We start from the raw sequence: 19,568 nt of genomic DNA on the forward strand, positions 1-19,568 counted from the left end.
ATTAATAAAGGTTGAATGCACAAAGACAATGTAAACATACATTGGCAAACTTTAGAAGCTATCTCACTCGAAAGATCAAAGTTCTATCGGGTGTTCTTAGCCCTTATAGGTTCATATGTTTAAGTACAACGCTTTGACATGAACTCAAATTTGCAAAATGATAGGTAATTCCAAAAATGTCCCTTTCTTAGTCCTAGAGGTCTGAATAGAACCATACTTTTTTAAATTTATAAAAAAAATCCAACTCTTGAAGCTTGTTCATTTGGCATCCGAACCAACCAACCAAGCACATTGGATTGAGCACGTTATTGTAGCAAAATTACGGGAGCCAAATCTCACACCAAAATGCCAATGTAAATCAAAATTTGCAGTGAACCAATAAAGAAAAGAAAATGTTCTTCCTATTGCATACCACAAATGTCTTGCAATAGTCACAGGTTGCATATGCCACTTAACAAAAGTTATTGTCCATTCAGCTACTTAGCTCCCCTCAAGAAAGTCTGGTGTACCAATATTTCACCACCATAAATGCTTTTCGAATGTGTGTTTGATCCGAGATCTATGTCTTTCGATTTATATGTCCGACTATTATGACCATAACCCTTACAGGTACAACATCTCTTGCCCTTTTCAATAATCTCAACTGTTGAATGATCACGTCTTGTAGAAGTTGCTTCTCTTTTGGTTTTTTAATTTGAGGGACGACCTTTATGAGATGTAATTAGCGGCTCATATAAGATGGCATCACCTGCTTGAACAAAATGCTTAATTTGCTTCTGAACGACTTCCTTTTTGGAAAGCAGCCATTCTTGATACTTCTTTTCCAACTCATAAAGCAGTTGTTTAAATGAATCTCCTTCATTATGAGTAATATCACCATCTAAAAAGGACCTTATGTCAAGCCTCCACTATGGATTAATTATATCAAGAGGTAAACCATAAAAAAAACCTAGATCTTAGCTTATGCGCACATGGAAGTCCCATGGATTGCACAAACTGCCCACTACAAATACGTAGCCAAACCTACTTTTAGCAATCTCATTTTGCTTGTAAAACTTGTCTTAAGCAAATACTGATAAACGAATAATCAAGTGCCTGAAAAAATGAATATGAAGACTATGAGGACCTCTTACCTACTCACTTGGCAACTTTATTTTTATTTCTTCAAATTGATTCTCAATTGCAAGGCATATTTTCTTTGTCACCTCAACTAAATCCCCCATTGAAATTTGTAGATATGCTTTCAAAGTTGAAAGTATCCCTTTAGCTCTTGAAGTAACACGATTCACGAAATGCATGCGTAAGTCTGTCCAAGCAGTCACAAAAAGCTCTTTGCAAGGAAGTCATGAATTTTTAATATAGTTAAGAATCGATGGCTTTTCCTTAAAATGACACACAAATTGCTGAATATTTTCATCATATTTCTCTTCGGTCTTGGAGTTCAAAACCTTGGTCCAATCAGAAACGAAGGAATCCCAATGTGTTCCTTCTTCAAACCGAGATTTACATTTGGTCACAATATTCTTCTCAATATGCCAAACATGCAACAAGTTCGTACTTCTAGGAAAAACCTATTGAACCGCGTTCATCAATGCCAAATCCGTATTAATGACAATAGCCGAGGGTTGACAACCAATGCCCAATATGTTGCTAAACATTGTCAAAGCCCAAACATAATTTTCCTCTTCCTCCTTTCTAAAAAAGGCAAAGCATAAGCAGAAAGAAGTATTAAAGCAGGAAACTTCAATAATATCCAACAAAGGCATCTTGTATCTATTAGTCTTGTAAGTACAATCTGACACTTGAGAATCTCTTCGTTATAGGATGAGAGAAAAATAGATGAATCAAGTAACCGTCAGCATCATGTTTAAAAATGTAGATGAATCCACTTGTACTAAGCTCATCCAATAAAGCTTAAACCATAGTGCAACCATTCAAATATTCGCAAAAAAATTTCACTTTCATGTTATAAACAGTTTTGTCAATAATCCGAACATTGGGATTACTTTGTCTCAAGAAAGAAAAAATTTGCCAAGGAGGTATACCAACCTTAAACATCTCTTTCACATGCAAAGCTTCAACTCTAGAAAAAGCAATGATAAGTAGGATGTCTAGACATGTCACTCGAAGGTTGATGATTGTGTGATGCATTCACTATTCTTAATGACCATGATCCATTCTTTTTTTTATAGCCACAAATGTCGAAATGACAGTTAATTAAACGAGATCCAGTCTTTCTTATCTGACATGCAACACAAATATTATATCGATCATGATAATTACCCCCTCTATCGCAACAAAGAAGAACATATTTTTCTCTCTTTGAGTTTTAATAGAGATGACATAACCTTGAGTAAAAAAAATGGCTCCGCACACTACTCAAAAGTTCTTCTTGAGTTAGAAAATTACCAGGTAAAGTTTCAAATGAACTTGTTAGCATGATTGATTGCTCTACTCCATTTGCATTTTTAGTGTCAGTATAAATTCAAGCAATTTGCATCCTCCTTAATATTACCTATTGAGAATCAAGTGGATACCCAATTGTAATGGATACTCTTCTATTATTATTATGATAATAGCAAACTATCTACTCCTACTCACAATAACACAATATTTAATTACCACCAAAGCAAGAGTGAGGGAAACAATAGGTCAAACAAGTATAAATGATGAATCCCAACAATAACCGCGCAATTACAAAATGGTTGTTCAGAAACAGGTTCAAAGTCCAACTCTACACACAACTATAGTCTAGGGTTCAAAGCAATCGCCGCAACACAAATGAAAGAACAAATACAACATTGTAGCTGTATGTTCCAAGAAATTAATCTGTGAAAGCACAACTTTTATTCGAACGCTCAACATTGTATTAAAAACTAAAATCAAATTACAACCTTGATTTGAATCCTGCTTCATATTGTCTAAAAGCATACAACTCACAATTGTCCTTGATTTGAACACCTTTTTTTTCTCTACACCCGTGTGCAAGAAGATTAGAAAAAAAACTTAAAAAAAGAAGAGAGATAAATGGTGCTTCTCAATATTACCTTCCATAGTGCAAGAAGAAGTTGTGTGCGATTGTAAAAAAGGACTCGTTGAGGAGGTCAATGGTGAGTCCAATGCTAGTGCCACCGAAAGTGTGGAGGTTGACATAATTGATATTCACCTTCTCAATGCCCTGCAACTTGAGGAGTAGGAAGGCTTGGAAAGAAGATAATGGCCAACAAGAGAGAAATAGAGAGACGACAATGGTGTTGTAAGAGCTAAGAACATTAAATGCATGGGAAAGAAGAAGGAAAGTGAGACCTGTAAGGCAAAAAAGAAGAAACAAAATAAGTAAGAATTAACCAAATAAAATAAGGGGATTACATTTGTAAAATTGTAATTGAAGTGGTGGGCCACACAAGAGATAATATCGTCAAAACATTAAAATAAGGAGTGTCAAAGCTAGAAGAGGAGTAGAAAAAGTATCACCCTAAATATTATTTTAACAACATGCATATATTTTATATCAGTCTTTTTTATTTTCCTGTGTTTTTTTTTTTCATATGATCTACCATCTTCTCTTAATTAATCATGAAAAAATTTTGATAATAAAGTATTATAGCCAATTATTAAAATTTTTACATCCATGTACTTATTATGGTATTTAGATATTTCAAACTCTTTTGAAGATGACAAGATAATCAAAGACTATTAAAATGTATATTTGAATGTGCGGAACAAACAACTTTAACATACATAAGTCATAGGCAAGTAGTGTTAATGCCGAGACTTCTAACGCATGGGAAGGCTTTGACTCTGCGGAAAGAGAACATGCTATTGCATGGGAATTATGTCTAAGTCCGAAAGGACCTCTATAGAACAAGAGCGAGTTGTATAAAATTTAGATGAACCAAGAAAAGTGAGCTGTCTATATAGATCATAAGGTTATCAATTTGCTTGGAAAACCATCTTGTAGAAGGTGAATACACCATAGAAGAAGATTTTGTGAAAAGTATGGAAGTGCCTTTTCGCAGAAGCAATTCATGCTATAGATGAAGTGGAATGTTCTAAAATAAGGGCCACCAAGGGAAAGCTAACACCAAAGGAAAGTTAATGGATTACCAAATAAACAATTAGTGCGGACTACGCCAAACCATAGGAATCGCAACTTTGGGATTTATTTTAATCAATTAAACATGCAAGTCACTTCATTTTGGAGTCGTCACTAATATATTACTGATCGATTAGAAACCCAAGCAAAATGTGAGAGAACAGTTTACTTTTGTGAACCGGATATTTCATGAATGCGAGTAACAAAAGATAAATCTAACGCCCTTTCGATAGGAGTGAACATGATCCGGATGGGCGGTTCCTACTCTAGAGCCGGGAACCACCTACTAAGTACCTACTTCGAAAAATTGAAACTAGAAGCTGCTCCGGTTCGATTTCTGGGTGGATCTATAGAACCAATCCCACCAAGCAAATGGAGGCGAACGAGAGCAAGAGAAGGAGGCGGTGAATGGTCAAATTACCGTGAGTTGATGGGAGTTGAGAGTTGAGGCTGTGAGTCAAGAGACGGAGACGGAGAGATCGAGGTGAGAGAGATTTTGAGATGAGATGAGCGGATTTCAAATTAGGGACTTAATATTTTTCTTTTTTTAAAGATTATAAATCAAATATTCTATAAATTATATATATATGGTCCGGATGGGCGGTTCCACACTTCGAATCGGGAACCGGACCAGTACCCATCGGTTCCAATACATTGGAACATGGAACTAGATTGTTTCCCCTAGAAAATACCGGTTCCAAGTCGGTCCGATCCGATTAGTTCTCGGATTCTTTGCATACCCCTACCTTCATGTAGATTTTCTCTTTCTTTCAAATTTTTTTTGCAAGCAGTCTTAGTCATTTTTAATCATTATCCACTAACTTGCGATAAATGATCATGCGGGTGCACAATCATGAATTTAACACTCAATAAATTAAAGAAATAAAGCGCGGAAAAAATATCAAACATCAAAACCTAAAGTAAGCCAAGTCAAAGTCTCATCTGAACGGTGTTCCTGCAAACCACAAATAAAAATGTGGAATGCAATACGATGCGTGATCTAATTATTAAGATGAAGCCTATACTAACAATGGTTTTTGTGTTTTTCTTTCTATGACTAAACAAGGTATTAATTAAAATTTCCTAAGGCACGAACTATTAACTAAAAAAAAAAATGAACTATTCCTAATATGACATGCAACTTGATTTTTTTTTAGAATTTGTTTTATAGATTAATAAACAATAAGTTATATCAAGTCTATATGACCTATATTAATTAAGAAAGAATTTTTATTAAATCCTACTTTAAATGAGGTATTTTCCCAAATTACTACATAATTCCTAAAACATAGAAATCTAAATTAGGAAAGCCTCAGTGAATGCTGGGATTTTTATCATATGAACGTTCTCCAACTAATGACATGTAATATGTAAACCCTACATTGACTACATATTAGAAATTCACCACGACCAAATAAGGAAATAAATTAATCGAGGATCAATCGTGTACCAAAGATCAAATATCCAATTATCAAGCATATATATGCAGTGAATCAAACAAGGAAACTTCCGACCAAAAAAACCAATCAAACAAGGAAACTGACTATTCAGAAAACACCTAAAACTTCAAATCCGGTGTTAGAATCAAATAATCTCAACTTAGCCAATTAGCTATTCAATTGAGTATAGCTTAGGCAATTACCTAAATTGGTATATCAACTTAAATGATGACCGATGAGAGGGTTTTCACGGCAAAGCGAAACTACGAGCGAGATCGGGCAGGCTGTGGGGCACAGCAGCGAGGGTGGCAGGTGAATGCGTTGCGGAGGGACCAGTTGCTTGGCGCCGGGAAGACCTGCAAGTAATAAATAACTTGATGGCTTTTTTGTTGAGGAGATTGCAGACACATCACTAGGGAGTGATGGCGTGAAGAGGCAGGGTGCGGTGGCAAGCGGGCGACAAGTCGCAGCTGCAAGATGCAGTTGGACTGCTCGTGGGTGTTGCTATAGTTTCGACGTTACCGCCTGGCTGATCCGGTGACTGTCGTAGGTTGCTGTGAAGATGCCTTTGCGGTGGAGAGGACGGACAACAGCTCGTCGTTGGAAAGTAACAACAGGACCACAAGGCAAGGTTAGTGAGGTATGGTACGGGAGCGAGCAGGAACTTCGTTCTCTTCTATACGACTCACGTGTGTTCTATATTGAACTTTCTATATTGTATGCCAACCCCCTTTATATTTTGAGAGTAAGAAAGTGTGTATAGGCAAGGAATTAGGGTTTCTCTTTCAAGAATAATGGATATCCTTAAACATGATATATTCAAGCTAGGCAGGAAAATTATCTGAAAAAATTCTAAACCTATTGTATTTTTGTTAATTCAGTCCTAAAACCATTTAATTTTGCCAATTGAGTACTAAACATTTTCACGTTTTGTGTCTATCTTGCCAATTTTGATCAAAAATCGCTGATGTGGATGCCGACGTTAGGCAAAAGACGCTCAGGCCTAGGTTGAGAAGAGCCGGCCCTCACCTGGGCTAACTAGGGCAACCCTCGCCCTTGCCCTCGCATGAGGCCGGCGACCTCCACCATCCATCAACGAGGCCCGATGTTGGCCGACGGAGGCAAAAAAGGAAAAAGAAAAAAAGGAAAGAAGGAAAAAAAAAACAAATTGAAAAAATATGATTATAATATTAGAGATTATCCAGGCTCGGTTCCGTCACATGAGATGGCCAACGTTTACATCAGCGAGATAATTTACCTTTATTCTTCCATATTGTCAAATCTCGTGACATAATGTGCCTCACTACTTCTTATTTTGACATAAGAATGCAAGCTTTCATAGTAGGATATCACACGTGTATGGTGTTAGGATTCGGTGAATAATCAAATTAAAGTAAAATGAAAAACGAGAAAAAGAAGTCGAGACATGAAATTTTATCTTGGTTCACCCTTAAACTAGGGCTACATCTAGCGGAGGATTCAACTATAATTAGCACTCCGCACTTCTTGTTACCTCACTCAATTACAAGCGAAAAAAAGTATATATAGCAACAACTATTCATGAGCTCAATCCCAAACTACTAATGAAAAATTATGGGCTTAAATCATGAAAGCCCCCTGTGCCTAGGGGACATTGCCCCCTTGAGACTCGGGTGCGCCCAACGTGGAGCGGGATCCACGTGCTTTCCTGCCACAAGGGAGTATGGACCACACCCCAATACAGAGCACATGTCAAATTCGGTCACAAGGAAAAGATTGTGGGCTTGGGAAAATTTAGTTCTCTTGCGGACTTAGTCCAATTAATTTAATCAAACTCAGACCGGCTCGCTCTTTGGTCCGTGTAATACTAGTCCGATTGTAATGCAATTCATACGGGCTTATTGCTAATGGAAATTTTGTTCGGGGGTCGGGGTGGACTCCTAATTTTCATATGGAATGAGGTCGCCAAAATTTAAGTATTAACAGTGGGATTACCTAGCTCTCAAGTTGTTATATTACAACTGTTATCAAATGTTGGAATCTGCTAAAAGCAGTTTTGAGTAAATCAATCATGTTTTGCCGTTTTCGGAAAGTAGAAGACTTCTTTGGAAAGTGACCTCTAATGCTTTGTAGAAGGACATCGTGATGGTCAAAAAGGTCAGAGCAACAACTACTTGACTAGGCAAAAAGCTTCTGACAGCTATGTTGAAGCTTGCAAGTCTTCTAAAGCATATAAAAAAATGATTGGTGGTATTTAAGAAGCTTTGAACATCTCCGTCTCTGTCGCATTAAATTCTCTGGCTTTCTTTTGTGCAAAACTTGGGTGGTTCTTGTTTGTAAGAGGCGCTTGAGAAAGTGGAAACAAATCAGTAAGTTTCAAGTAGAAGCATCACATAATGTACAACCTATAACATCTCAAGGTTTACATAGTGGCTCTGGCCTTTGTTGGGGTTTTTAGAGTTGGGAGAGTGATGTAAGCTTGAGTGAAAAAATCAAACTACTATACAATAATTCCAATTTGCAAATCAATTTTGCTTTTTCACTTGATGTTTGGTAGAATTTTGTGATTTTGCATGATTGCATATGTTTCTTCTGCAGCGGTGCACCTTCTACACATCGTCCATCACTTATTTGCGAAAAAGTCTCAAGTTTAGTTCTTTTGGTAGACAAAAAATAGCCAGGAGTAAATGCGTCATGGAATACTGGCTTAGAATTTTTTTGCGAGACTAAAATTAGTTTGGGTAAAAAAAAAATTGTGTCATGAGAGCACAAGTTTAAGTTTATGTGTGGAAAGGCACAAACCTCGTATGTCCAATAAGCACCTCAAGGCATAGTATAGACTAGGCCTAGCTCGGATCAAATCGGAATAATTCATGCTCGATTTGACCTTTTGAGCCTGGATGCGGTAGCATTTTCACATTTTGTCAATTAAGTCTATCCGGCCGATTTTGGCCAGAAATCGCCGACGTGGATGCCAACGTTAAGCGAAGGACGCTCGAGCCTGGGTTGAGAAGAGCTAGCCCTCGCCTAGGCTAACTAGGGCAACCCTCGTCCTCACCCTTGCTCGAGGCCGACGACCTCCACCGTCCATCAACAAGGACTTGTGGTGGTCAACGGAGGCAAAAAAGGAAAAAGAAAACAAGAAAAAAGGGAAAAAAAGAAAAAATTAAAAAATATGAAGATAATATTAGAGATTATCTAGGCTCGATCATATCACATAAGATGGCCGGCGTCTACGTCAACAAGATATTTTACCTTTATTCTTCCATATTGTCAAATTTTGTGACATAATATGCCTCACTACTTCTTATTTTGGCACAAGGATGCAATCTTTCATAGTAGGATATCACATGTGCACAGCACATGTCAAATTCGATCACAAGGAAAAGGTTGTGGGTTTAGCCAGATTTAGTCCTCCTGCGGGCTTAGTCCAGTTAATTTAATCAAACTCAGACCAGCTCGCTCTTTGGTCGGTGTAATACTAATCCGGTTGTAATGCAATTCATATTGGCTTATTGCTAATGGAAATTTTGTTTAGGGGTCAGGGTGGATTCCTAATTTTCATATGTAATGAGGTCGCCCAAATTTAAGTATTAACAGTGAGAAGACCTAGCTCTTTATAAATTTGAATTGGACTCAAGTTGGTGTTTTACGACTGTTTTCAAGTGTTGGAATCTGCTAAAAGCAGTTTTGAGCAAATCAAACATGTTTTTTCCTTTTTAGGAAAGTAGAAGACTACTTTGGAAAATGACCTTTAATGCTTTGAAGGAGGACACCGTGATGGTCGGAAAAGGTTAGACCAACAACTGCTTGACTAGGCAAAGCTTCTAATGGCCATGTTGAAGCTTGGAAAGTCTTCAAAAACATATCAAAATGATTGGTGGTATTTAAGAAGCTTTGATCACGTAATCTACAAACTATAACTATCTCAAGGGCTACATAGTGGACCTGACGTTTGTTGGGGGTTTTTAGTAAGAGTGAGTGATTCCCGGTTCAGGTCGATTCTCAAATCCCTGAAACCGGGAACCGGACCGATTGATCCAATCCATCAATTCATGGACGGTCCAATGGAACCAACAATCGAATAACCACTGCATGGCTGTTAGCCTCTGCTTCTCGCAATCCCACATGTCCTTCTTTCCCCTTGTTTTCACCACAACCCTCCAACATGTAAACTCGTTACTCTGTACTTGCTTTCTTGGGCATCCTTTTCCCCCTTGAATTTGTTTTCATGGCATGAATTAGTGCCACCAAGGGCCTCCGACAGCCTCATACGGGTGAGAGGCGAAGGCAGAGGCGATCGGGCTACTAGGGTTCTCCGTTGGGACTTGAGAGAGACGTGAGACCGAGAGAGGCGAGAAAAAAAAAAAAAAAAAAGGACTGCGAAAATTACTTTTAGGGTTACTTTTAAAAAATAAAAAATGAGCAATCCGGTATAATGACCACGAAATTGGGAGCCGGACCGCACGGTCACTGCTTCCAATTTTAAGAATGGTCCGGTCTAGTCCATACGATTCCCTGTTCGATCGGTCCGATTTGCTCACCCCTAATTTTAGGGTTGGAAGAGTGATGTGGGCTTAAGTGGGAAAGTCGAACTACTATACAATCACTCTAATTTGCAAATCGATTTTGCTTTTTCAATTGATGTTTGCTTGAATTTGGTGATTCTACACGATTGCATATGTTTATACAATAGCGGTGTACCTTCTACACATCGTCCATCACTTATTCGCAAAAAAGTCTCAAGTTTTGTTCTTTCGGTAGACAAAAAAACAGCCAGGTGTAAATTCGTCATGGAGTACCGGCTTAGAATTTTTTTAAAATTAGTTCGGGGTAAAAAACAAAAATGTGTCACGAGAGCACCGATTTAAGATTTCGTGTGGAAAATTACAAACCTCATATCCAATAAGCACCTCAAGGGATAGTATAGGCTGAGCCTAGGTGGGATCATATCGGACTACTTCATTCCCGATTTGACCTTTTGGGCTTGGATGTGGTAAATGGGCTGCCAATTCATAGAAAATCTAGAGACTTTTAGCACTTACTAGATTTTTCATGGTACTCTCATCCATATAATGAGCAAATGGGTCCATGGGCCAGGCCTTTATTGGTAAAATGCAGGATACACAACGAAAATTATTTGCATAATAAATCAATTTTGTGTGACGTTTTCGTGTAACCTCCAATCACAAAATTGATAATCGATTTGTGCTAGATTTTAACTTGCGTTTTAAATTTAAAAAAAAAACCCACGTTTTCTTGAAATTGATCGACGTAATTTGTTTGACTAAACACGGCGTAAAAGTTTGAATCATGCACATGTCATTTGAGTCCCGAATTGCGCGTTCAAATTATATTCGACCGGTTCTCTAGTTAGCTTAGGTACCTTGAATTCCTTTTATTTTGACAAAAGAAAACTTTTAAGCCAGGAATAGTACGATCGAAACTAATTGCATGGGTTACCGTTACTATCGCCCCAAAAGTTGTGACGTGAGATCTTACTTATAAGTAATCATTTTACTCCAAGCCTATTAATTGAAAGAAAAAAGCCGTTTGAAGGCTTAAAAAAAACTCACTGAAAATGAGTATTTCAAGTGAATAATAGATAAACAGCTGCAATAGTTGACTAATTCACTCCCAAGCCTATTAGTTATTGCAAAACGCTTTTGAGTATTTATATTAAAATTATACGAAAGAGGACAGCGAAAGGGGATGTAGCTCACATGGTAGAGCGCTCGCTTTGCATGCGAGAGGTACGGGGTTCGATACCCCGCATCTCCACCTTTTTATTTTCTGTTGAACCATCACTATCTGATTTCCTTCCTCTTTTCCTTTTTTTTTCCAGTAAATTTCCTCAGAGTGTCCACAAAAATTTCTATCGAACCAAAACCAGATCGATCCGAACCGTGAATCGAACCAAGAAATCTCGAGCGAAATTTTGCCGCTGATTACCCTTAATTTGGCTATGTATGTTTGTTCTGTTGTAATGATGTGCTGTGGTTGTTTTGATTGAACTCTTTAGCCCCGGTTTGGTTGGTTTGTGCAAGTGGCCACCACTGCAACATACTCTCAACCATATATGGCTCTGGTCTTTCATATGCCTAGCCGGAGAGAGAATAATCATCCTTCAAATTGTGTTTCAAAAGCTTACAACTTTCGATATTTGATCATCATTTGGAGTAGCACAGTGATGAATGTTCGATACAACCGAATGAAACTACTCGAACAGATGATACCTTTTTAGATTACTTCAGTATTATTTTGTCCCCGCTAAGCTAGAGCAATGAAGGCAAACAGCCGAATGTCATCGCGGAATGTCGTTCTTGCAGCTGGTCAGAACTTGGCCAAAACTATCTCCCTCATGAACTCCTTGGGTGCTGCAAAACAGAAGGAATAAGTGTGGTTCTGATCATGTCCATCCTGAATCAGATGCGTGCGGTCTAATTATGTGATCTTGATAGAGTTCTGCAGACCGCAGCGATCTTGTAATGTTCTGTGCCTAGCGGAAGTGCGAAAGATGCATGGCCTAATCATGTATTAAGTACACAAGGAAGCTTTCACCAATCCAAGGGGAACTTGGAATTTTCTTCTGGCAAATCCAGCAAAACCCGAAGACTTTAGATTGCCACCCGACGAACTAGTTTGAAACAGAAATCAGCGGCCTACATGATGCTTTGATGCCGAACTGGATTGGAAACGCTTGTACTCAAAATCCAGTTTTGATCACACAAATGTCAGAGATTTGTCAGCCAATCCTTCCTAATTCATAGCTTGGCAAAGGAAAAGAGAGCAGTCCTTACACCTACATGACTGGCAAATTTTAGTGCAGCAGAAGTTCGATTTTTGGTATGCGACGAAACTACAATGTCTCCTTGGTGAATTAGGCATGTCAGAATTTTTATGACTTTTTCTCACTACATCCCAGAAACAAAAGCAATCATCAGAGGAAGAACAAATGTGAATTTGTGTGTGTGTGTAGTTTCACGCAAAGAGAAAAAACTGAAGAGAGGTACCTTCTCCTCCAGTAAAGAGATTGAACTGGCCTATGGCCTGTCTGAGGAACATTTCAACTCCACTTACGATAATTGCTCCGGCAGCCTCGGCCCCCTTCAGCAGAGTCGTCTTTCTCGGTGTATAAACCGCGTCGAAGACGAGCTGGAAAACCCCCAAACTCGCCTAAGGAACATAAAAGCATCTTCAGCTACAACAAGCATACTATGTCTTTTGTCATGAAGGGATTTACTACAAGTATGGGACCTCGGAAACCGGTACTCGGTCTTTGTTTGGATGCATTCCGATCGGTGTTGCATTAGCAAGAACTGATCCTTTCTCCGGCTGGAAGTAAGGTAAATCCCCCAAGGGCCTAGCTTCACCAGATACGGCATTAGCAAGTATTTTTGCCCTCTCTATTAACATGAAATGCCCCGGTATTAGGTGGAAGTATTTAATATCCAATTCCAGAACAATTATCAATGAACAATCACAAGTTCCAAGTTTTCATACCAAAATCAATGTCGAAAATGATGATCCGAGCTCCTCTGATTTTAGCACCGAAAGCCAAAGCTCTTCCTGCACCTCCAGCACCAACTAGCACAAACTCTCTGCCGGCCAGTGGAGAGACCAAAGATTGTTTGCCATTAATGCATCGACATTCTGCAAGAACTCAACGAGCATCTACCGATAAGTAGATTTTCTTAAACTGTGAAGTTCATCACTATTTCACAGGCAGAAGCCACAAGAAATTGTGCCTCTTGACCCTTCCTTAAGAAGGCTTCATGGGATATGCGCTGAAATTCAAGTACCTTGCAGAGCATCTTCTATGGCAGTTACTGAAGCCTCACAATCTGTGTTATAGCCGATTAATTTCCCATCACTAGGCCTCCTTACTATAGTGTTAACAGCACCTATGGACTGTTGAGAGATTAATTTGGGGGATAGTCAATAAATCAACATATTCAGATTGTGATTAAGGCCTCACATCAGGAAGAGAGAATCAATCAAAATATATCAGGGTAAATAAACCTGGAGATTTATGGCAATTGCAGTGTAGTCATATGAGATAAAATGAATGAAGGTCTGTAGCTTACTTGGTTAAAAGGAACTAAGAAGTGTGAGAGGGGCTCTATTCGTGTGGTATGAGCATGCAGATTGCAGCTTTCTGCATCACTTTTGTTGTGGATAAAAGTTTTCGCGCCAATTTGTTGCTAAAAGTTGGATAAACTTTAGGAAAGATGGAACTACATGGGAACTATGGTATGTTCTCCTTCTATGGATTTGGATTATCGTCGAAACAAAACAAGCTGAGGCAGTGAAAGTTAATGTTATTTTTTTTTCATGAGAGGCAGGACAAAGAAAAATGATCTAGTATGTGTAGATCTAATATGAGCAGGACAAGTTTAGAGATGGAAAGAACCAGACGATCATGTCATGGAAAGTTGGGCAATAGGAAGTGAAGCTCACCTGAGCAAGTGGATGTACTTCATCACAAAACTGAACGACAGCTTCTTTGTATGGAAACCCCACACTGCAGTTCAAGACTAAGAGAAATTCATGTCTATATCAAAAAGAAAGAATTCACATAAGCTCTTTAACTCCATCAAAAAGAAAAATGAAAAAAAGATACTGTGATTATACAGACAAATTTCACTTAAATGAGGTCATCACAGTGGAGTCAACTCGAGAGATCAGAAGTCAGGACTCAAAAATGAGCAGATATTCATTATTTGACTTCTTGCAAGCTGTTGTACTGGAAAAAGGATCGAAACGAAAGGAACTTGTTTGAAGAGATGGGAAAGTGTAGGTGGAGACCAGCCAGATTGAAGCAGATGGAGTGAAGCTTGTTCAAGTTTATATATGCTATATGTAAGATACTATGACGAACCTACATAATCAATGAGCAAGGAGCTAAATTACCTAGAACCACCAATTTAAAGAATGAGATGCTAGCGGCACCTGGAGGCATGAAGCTGTACAAAATTAATGCATGTTAAGTGCACGAACGTACCTAAAACCAGCAAAGTCGGAGGTAGAGTAAACTTGGAAGAATTCTTTGAGATCGTCGACGAACATCGGGACATAAAGTCCATTGAAATTCATATGTCTGAATGTAGGATTATGCAAAATCGGACCTTTGCTGTGGCCAACTGGTTTCGAGATGAGGCCGAAAATTTTCGTGCCCGAATCGATGTACTCAACTTTGTATGCTTTTCTTAGGCTTTCCAAAGTGGGAAGACCGGGAATTGCCTTTCCTTCTATCGAGCCATAGACTAAAGTACCACCAAATTTGGGACTCAACAATTGGCTGATAAGACCTCTTTCTCCAACAGAGTATGCAACTACTGGCATCTGCACGAGGCAGCAAGAACTAATGCACGACTCGAGTTGAAATCTGCTAAAACTATGGGTGAATCGAACCGAGAATCTGGCTTTTTTTGGCTGCTTATCGAAAAATAATAAATTCTCGTGAGTTTTGTACCTGGCTATAAGACAGTAAATGAAAAAGTCTGGCCAGTTCTGTGATGTTACTAGCACTAGTGACAACTTTCACAATATCTGCGCCAGTAGCTTGCATACGTGCAGCAAGATTGCTAAGTTCTTCTTCAGAAGGGGTCGCGCCATCCAAAAAGCATGAAACTATCACTTTGGTACCTCCACACTGAAGCCTATTCTGCTTACTGATAACGTCAGAGGCAACCTGAAGATTAATAATAAATATTCAGAATGAAATTATCAAGTTGTTGAACTGGAAACGGACATAAAATCGGAGCACTTTTCAGGAGTCCTTTTTCATATCATCACACCAAAATAGTCTCAAGTGCCACATATAAGAAGTACATTTCCAAAAAGTAGTGGAATGCTATTTGATACCTTGAGCTCGAAATCGACATAATCAGCACCTAATTTCAGAGCAGAACGAAGTGCTTCCAACCGAGCCATTTCATCGCCTTCATAGAGCCCCCCTTCACATTTAGGCCTGGGGGGGATAAGTTCATGTTAGGTAGACTTCAGTATTACCGCGTTAGAGATTCATACATTCCTCACATAGTACTTGTTCAACTGTTCCATCAATTGTGAAAGGAGAGGTGTTTTTTACTGCTCTTTCTGCCCCAAACAGTCGTTAACCATCCACGAGATTTTCTTTTTCTACTTGCATCACTTGCAGAATTAAAGAAAGTTAATTGAGAGCAGGGGACTAATCTTTTGTACTATGCATATTTATTAAATATGCCGGTGTCAATAAGCATACACTGTTTTCTGCAACAGATGACTACAATATCTGAAATACCAGACATGAGAGGTTTTATTTTTCCATTCCGAGGAACATGATTTTAAATACTCTCAATGAGAAAACTCCATCAGAAGTTCTAGAACTCATAGAAGTGCAGTAGTCCCATGCTTTAACAAAAAAAAAACGTGCAGTAAAGTCCTTTCCAGTCTACGTGGCAGCCCTGGAATGCCTAGCTGGAGGCCCGAGGTAGGAAAAAGGAAAAGCGGCAACCCGAAAGACCTTATTGCACTTTTCTGGAAATTTGTAGGACTTCATTGTACCAATTGATAAGTTTGTGCTTGATATGCTCTTTGTATAATGTTTAGGTCCTCCGGCGTAGGGGATACTTTAAAGTCTGTATGTTAAGCACATAATATTAGCAGAAACATATGTACCTGTAAACAATGATAACCGGTAACGGCTTGTTCTTGAGGATGATTTCAAGATCCTGGTGAGCCTGAAAGTGCTTGATGCAATCCAGCCTGACCTCAACCACATCTGCACCTTGTGTCTTTGCCTTGTGCATTTGATCAATCGCTTGGTCGACCGATTCACCCATTATGGGTGCACAAACCATGGTCAGACCATCACTTGACAGAGGGATACTGCCCATTTCCACGAATCAATCAAGGATACAAAAACTCCGACCGCCCGCCGATGCCGAAATGAGAATGCTAGTCCAGGAAAATGCTGCACAGGTGCAAGGGAATTAGGACCATCTGTTGGACATGAAAGGCTGGAACTTTTGTCAGAAGATGGCTCTTCTTAAGGTAGGAAAGCAAGATCAGACCGGACCTTTCCTCAGGCAAATACTACCTGCACCAGTTGCTTACACAAAAACACATATAAAGACAAATGGCATATCTCTTCCCTTCAATGGCAAGAAAGTTTGTTTAGGTAGGCTCTTTAAGTGCCTGACCAAATAAGAGGCGAGCCAAAAACTGGAGGGACATTAAAAATTGGATTAGATCAGTGACACAGTGGATATTTGCTGATAAGGGATGTCACGAGATTAAACATTAAGAAAGCGGATTTGAACTTGAACATGTACAAAGCTACAAAGAGGAAATATGACAGATTCTTGGCCCTTGTGGAACTGTGAGAATATAGATCTGGCAAGTCTGGTGCAGTGGAATCGGCCCCGAATATCGCAAGAGCATCGGCATAAGTTTTTCTCTACCTTGTCATCTAGTACTATATACATTGTTTTGCTTCCAAGTTCCTCCTAAACCCTGAATAGGGGTCAACCTTATCTTCGGAAATCGCATTTGTCGTACTCTTCCCAAGTCACGAATCGGGCTGGCATCGGACATGCGGCTTCCAGTGCCGCTACGCTGAACGTAACAACATAGATGGAGCCGTGTTACGACCGAAACCTCGCCGTTTGGTCCCCTACACAAGTTTTAGACTTGAACGACCTGCTTGTTGCGTTGATGACAGAAACTTCTTGTGTTTTCTTCATCAACATGTCGTATGGCAATGGATGGAGACAAGTTTTTGGTTGGTGATGATCGAAAGGAAGCTGCTCTTTTGAGGGGTTGGTGGCGTTGGTGAGACGTGAAAGCTTAATGGGTGCGACTTAGATTCCTTCTCCACGTCATTCTTGCCTGTCATGTTCTCTCCCCAAAATCGTTTTTCCTTTGCAAGGACTAGGTCTGTACCCTTTGAGGGTTGGTCCCGATTCCAGGCCTGTCCGGAAGAATCAGTCATCCCATTTGTTAAACCGAAATCCTACCCTGCATTTTCTATCGATTTCAGAATTTACACAAATTCGACCTATATTTTTAAATGAATAATTATAGTAAACACCTCTAATGATCATTATTTACTGATCAGCTATGTTCTGTGAATGCAAAGATGGACAAACCTAGTTCTCGCACGACAAGATTATGTGAGATTTAATGTTTGCATTGGGTCTCTCGGTTGATGATTTGAGCTGTTCAAGTATGGAGTAATGGGTGTGGGAAATGATTTCTGACGGCTCAACTTAGATCCATCTGCTTTTGTTGGTGCTGCTGACAAGACACTGAAAAGATTTTTGTCCTTAAGCTAAATATGCCGATCAAGTTTGGAGTGATTTTGGACCAAAAAAAAAGTTTGGAGTGATTTCACTTTCACGTGTTAGGCCACTAGTACGCGGCTTTCCTGAAAGATGCACTTGACTGATTTTCCTCAACGATCTTTTTCTCCCTCCTGCCGCCGCCGCCTCCCTTTTCTTTTCTACAGAAGCCTTCCCGATGGGAGAGAGAGAGAGAGAGAGAGAGAGAGAGAGAGAGAGAGAGAGAGAGGATCCTTTCCCCCCTCTCTCCCTCCCTCCCCATTTCCCATTGCTTCCTATTACTTTAGTTTTTTCCGTCCTCATTCTTTTCAATAAATTTCTTCGATTATCAAGCACTTTGTAAATTATCGAAACTTTTATTTGTCAATCGAATTATCTAAACGTGATTTTATGATCAATAAGTATCCTTTTGCAGTTACTCTCTCTCCCGATCTAGAGTTAAATTTAGATTTGGGTATTATTCTATTCCGATTTAGAAATAGATCTGGAATTTGCAATGCATTTTTTATGCTATTTTAACTTGTTGAGGCTATTGTTATCTTTGCGTGGTGATGGTGTTGGGGACGCCGAACATAGGGGTATATTGCCTTTTGAAAAAGTTGTTGCTACTAGAGAGAGGCTTCTCGATATGTGTTCATCATTGATGATGATGCGAGATTCGATGATCGGCCGCCGGTTATGCTTGAATGTAATGTTAGATCCGTCCTTAAAGAATGAGTGAGTTTCTACAATTTGGACCAAGTTGATATACTTTTTAGATCTACTTGCTATGTGGGATTTTCATTTTTATTTTGAAATGATGTATGTCTCTTTAATAAGAAATGAAGATTTTTCTTTCGATAAAAAAAAAGTAAATCATATTCCTAAGAAAAACTTAAACTAGTTCACTTAGTAAAATCATTTCAATAGCACTCTTTAGCGCTTTTATCTCGGTCAATAAACAAAAAACGGGTCTTATTATTTCACTTTAAGAATGGTGATTTATCATATGCAACACTTTCTTGCTGGTAAGAGCAAGAAATATCAACCAAAATTCTCACGGAATAGTGACATAAATAGTCTTTGAACTTTGGATTAATATGCAATTTGATTCTTAAACTTTTAATTTGTTTAACGTGACCCTTGAATTTCATCTCAATGTGTAACATCATCACTAATTTTTTAATTTGTTCAACTTGATCCATAAAGTTTTGGTAAATTTCATTAATTCGAATTTAGGGATAATATCGAATATTTTCATGTAATTCAAGGAATAAATTGAATATATACCAAAATTTCAAGAACTGCATTAAATAAATTGAAACCGTAATAAATTGGACAAAAGTTCTCTCATCGTTTATGTCGTTTCTCTATCCTTCATTAGCTTTGAATTTGGAGTGCCTATGAATGTGGGTGCCAAATGTCGTTTTCTTAATAGTGTCGGATCAATTCGACCTTTACCTCTCACCTTTAAAAAAAAGAGAGGGGGAGGGGGTTGTGCAATTACAAGATTGGCCCAATCTATAAAGACAAGCCAGCACGGGACTGTACTGTGGTTTTCCAATGATTGCATCCAGTAGAGAAGTTCAATTGAGTTTCTTCTATCTTTCCGCTTCTTCTGTACTCTTCACCAAACCAATTCGTCAATTCTTACACACACATATGTAGTCAGGTGAAGCCCCTTTCTCCACCTACCACTTACTAGGGATGAGCAAGTCAGACCGCTCGAACCGGGATCACCCAGACCAG

General features: G+C 38.9%; 1 protein-coding gene and 1 non-coding gene across 3 annotated transcripts; one reads left to right on the forward strand and one right to left on the reverse strand.

Annotated features, from left to right (window-relative positions):
• The first annotated feature begins 11,222 nt into the window (after nucleotides 1–11,222).
• Nucleotides 11,223–11,295, forward strand: TRNAA-UGC. Its single transcript has one exon. It is a non-coding gene; the product is annotated as a tRNA-Ala (tRNA).
• A 333-nt stretch (nucleotides 11,296–11,628) lies between these two features.
• LOC115734491 (bifunctional 3-dehydroquinate dehydratase/shikimate dehydrogenase, chloroplastic-like) lies at nucleotides 11,629–16,764 on the reverse strand. 2 transcript variants are annotated; one of them, XM_048281146.1, is made up of 10 exons: nucleotides 16,177–16,764; nucleotides 15,382–15,487; nucleotides 14,990–15,208; nucleotides 14,519–14,859; nucleotides 13,975–14,068; nucleotides 13,317–13,425; nucleotides 13,018–13,167; nucleotides 12,772–12,920; nucleotides 12,528–12,690; nucleotides 11,629–11,891 (listed from the first exon to the last, which is right to left on the reverse strand). In XM_048281146.1, exons 1-10 carry the CDS (start codon nucleotides 16,392–16,394, stop codon nucleotides 11,848–11,850), a joined length of 1,593 nt encoding a protein of 530 aa, XP_048137103.1. In that variant the 5' UTR covers nucleotides 16,395–16,764; the 3' UTR covers nucleotides 11,629–11,847. The 2 variants fall into 2 exon arrangements, with proteins under 2 accessions (XP_048137103.1, XP_030521171.1); XM_030665311.2 differs by having other exon boundaries at nucleotides 13,975–14,038; nucleotides 16,177–16,761.
• Nucleotides 16,765–19,568: the final 2,804 nt, after the last annotated feature.

Source organism: Rhodamnia argentea, chromosome 6, assembly GCF_020921035.1.
Source record: "Rhodamnia argentea isolate NSW1041297 chromosome 6, ASM2092103v1, whole genome shotgun sequence".
Taxonomy (NCBI): Eukaryota; Viridiplantae; Streptophyta; class Magnoliopsida; order Myrtales; family Myrtaceae; genus Rhodamnia; species Rhodamnia argentea.

What these genes read in the sequence shown, in the direction of transcription:
- LOC115734491 (XM_048281146.1), bottom strand. Translation starts at nt 16,394, where the DNA reads ATGGGCAGTATCCCTCTGTCAAGTGATGGTCTGACCATGGTTTGTGCA. An exon ending in TCCGACTTTGCTGGTTTTAG is followed by an intron (nt 14,069 to 14,518) that starts GTACGTTCGTGC and finishes TTTTTGATATAG; the next exon opens with ACATGAATTTCTCTTAGTCT. An exon ending in ACCGAGTACCGGTTTCCGAG is followed by an intron (nt 12,691 to 12,771) that starts GTCCCATACTTG and finishes TATGTTCCTTAG; the next exon opens with GCGAGTTTGGGGGTTTTCCA.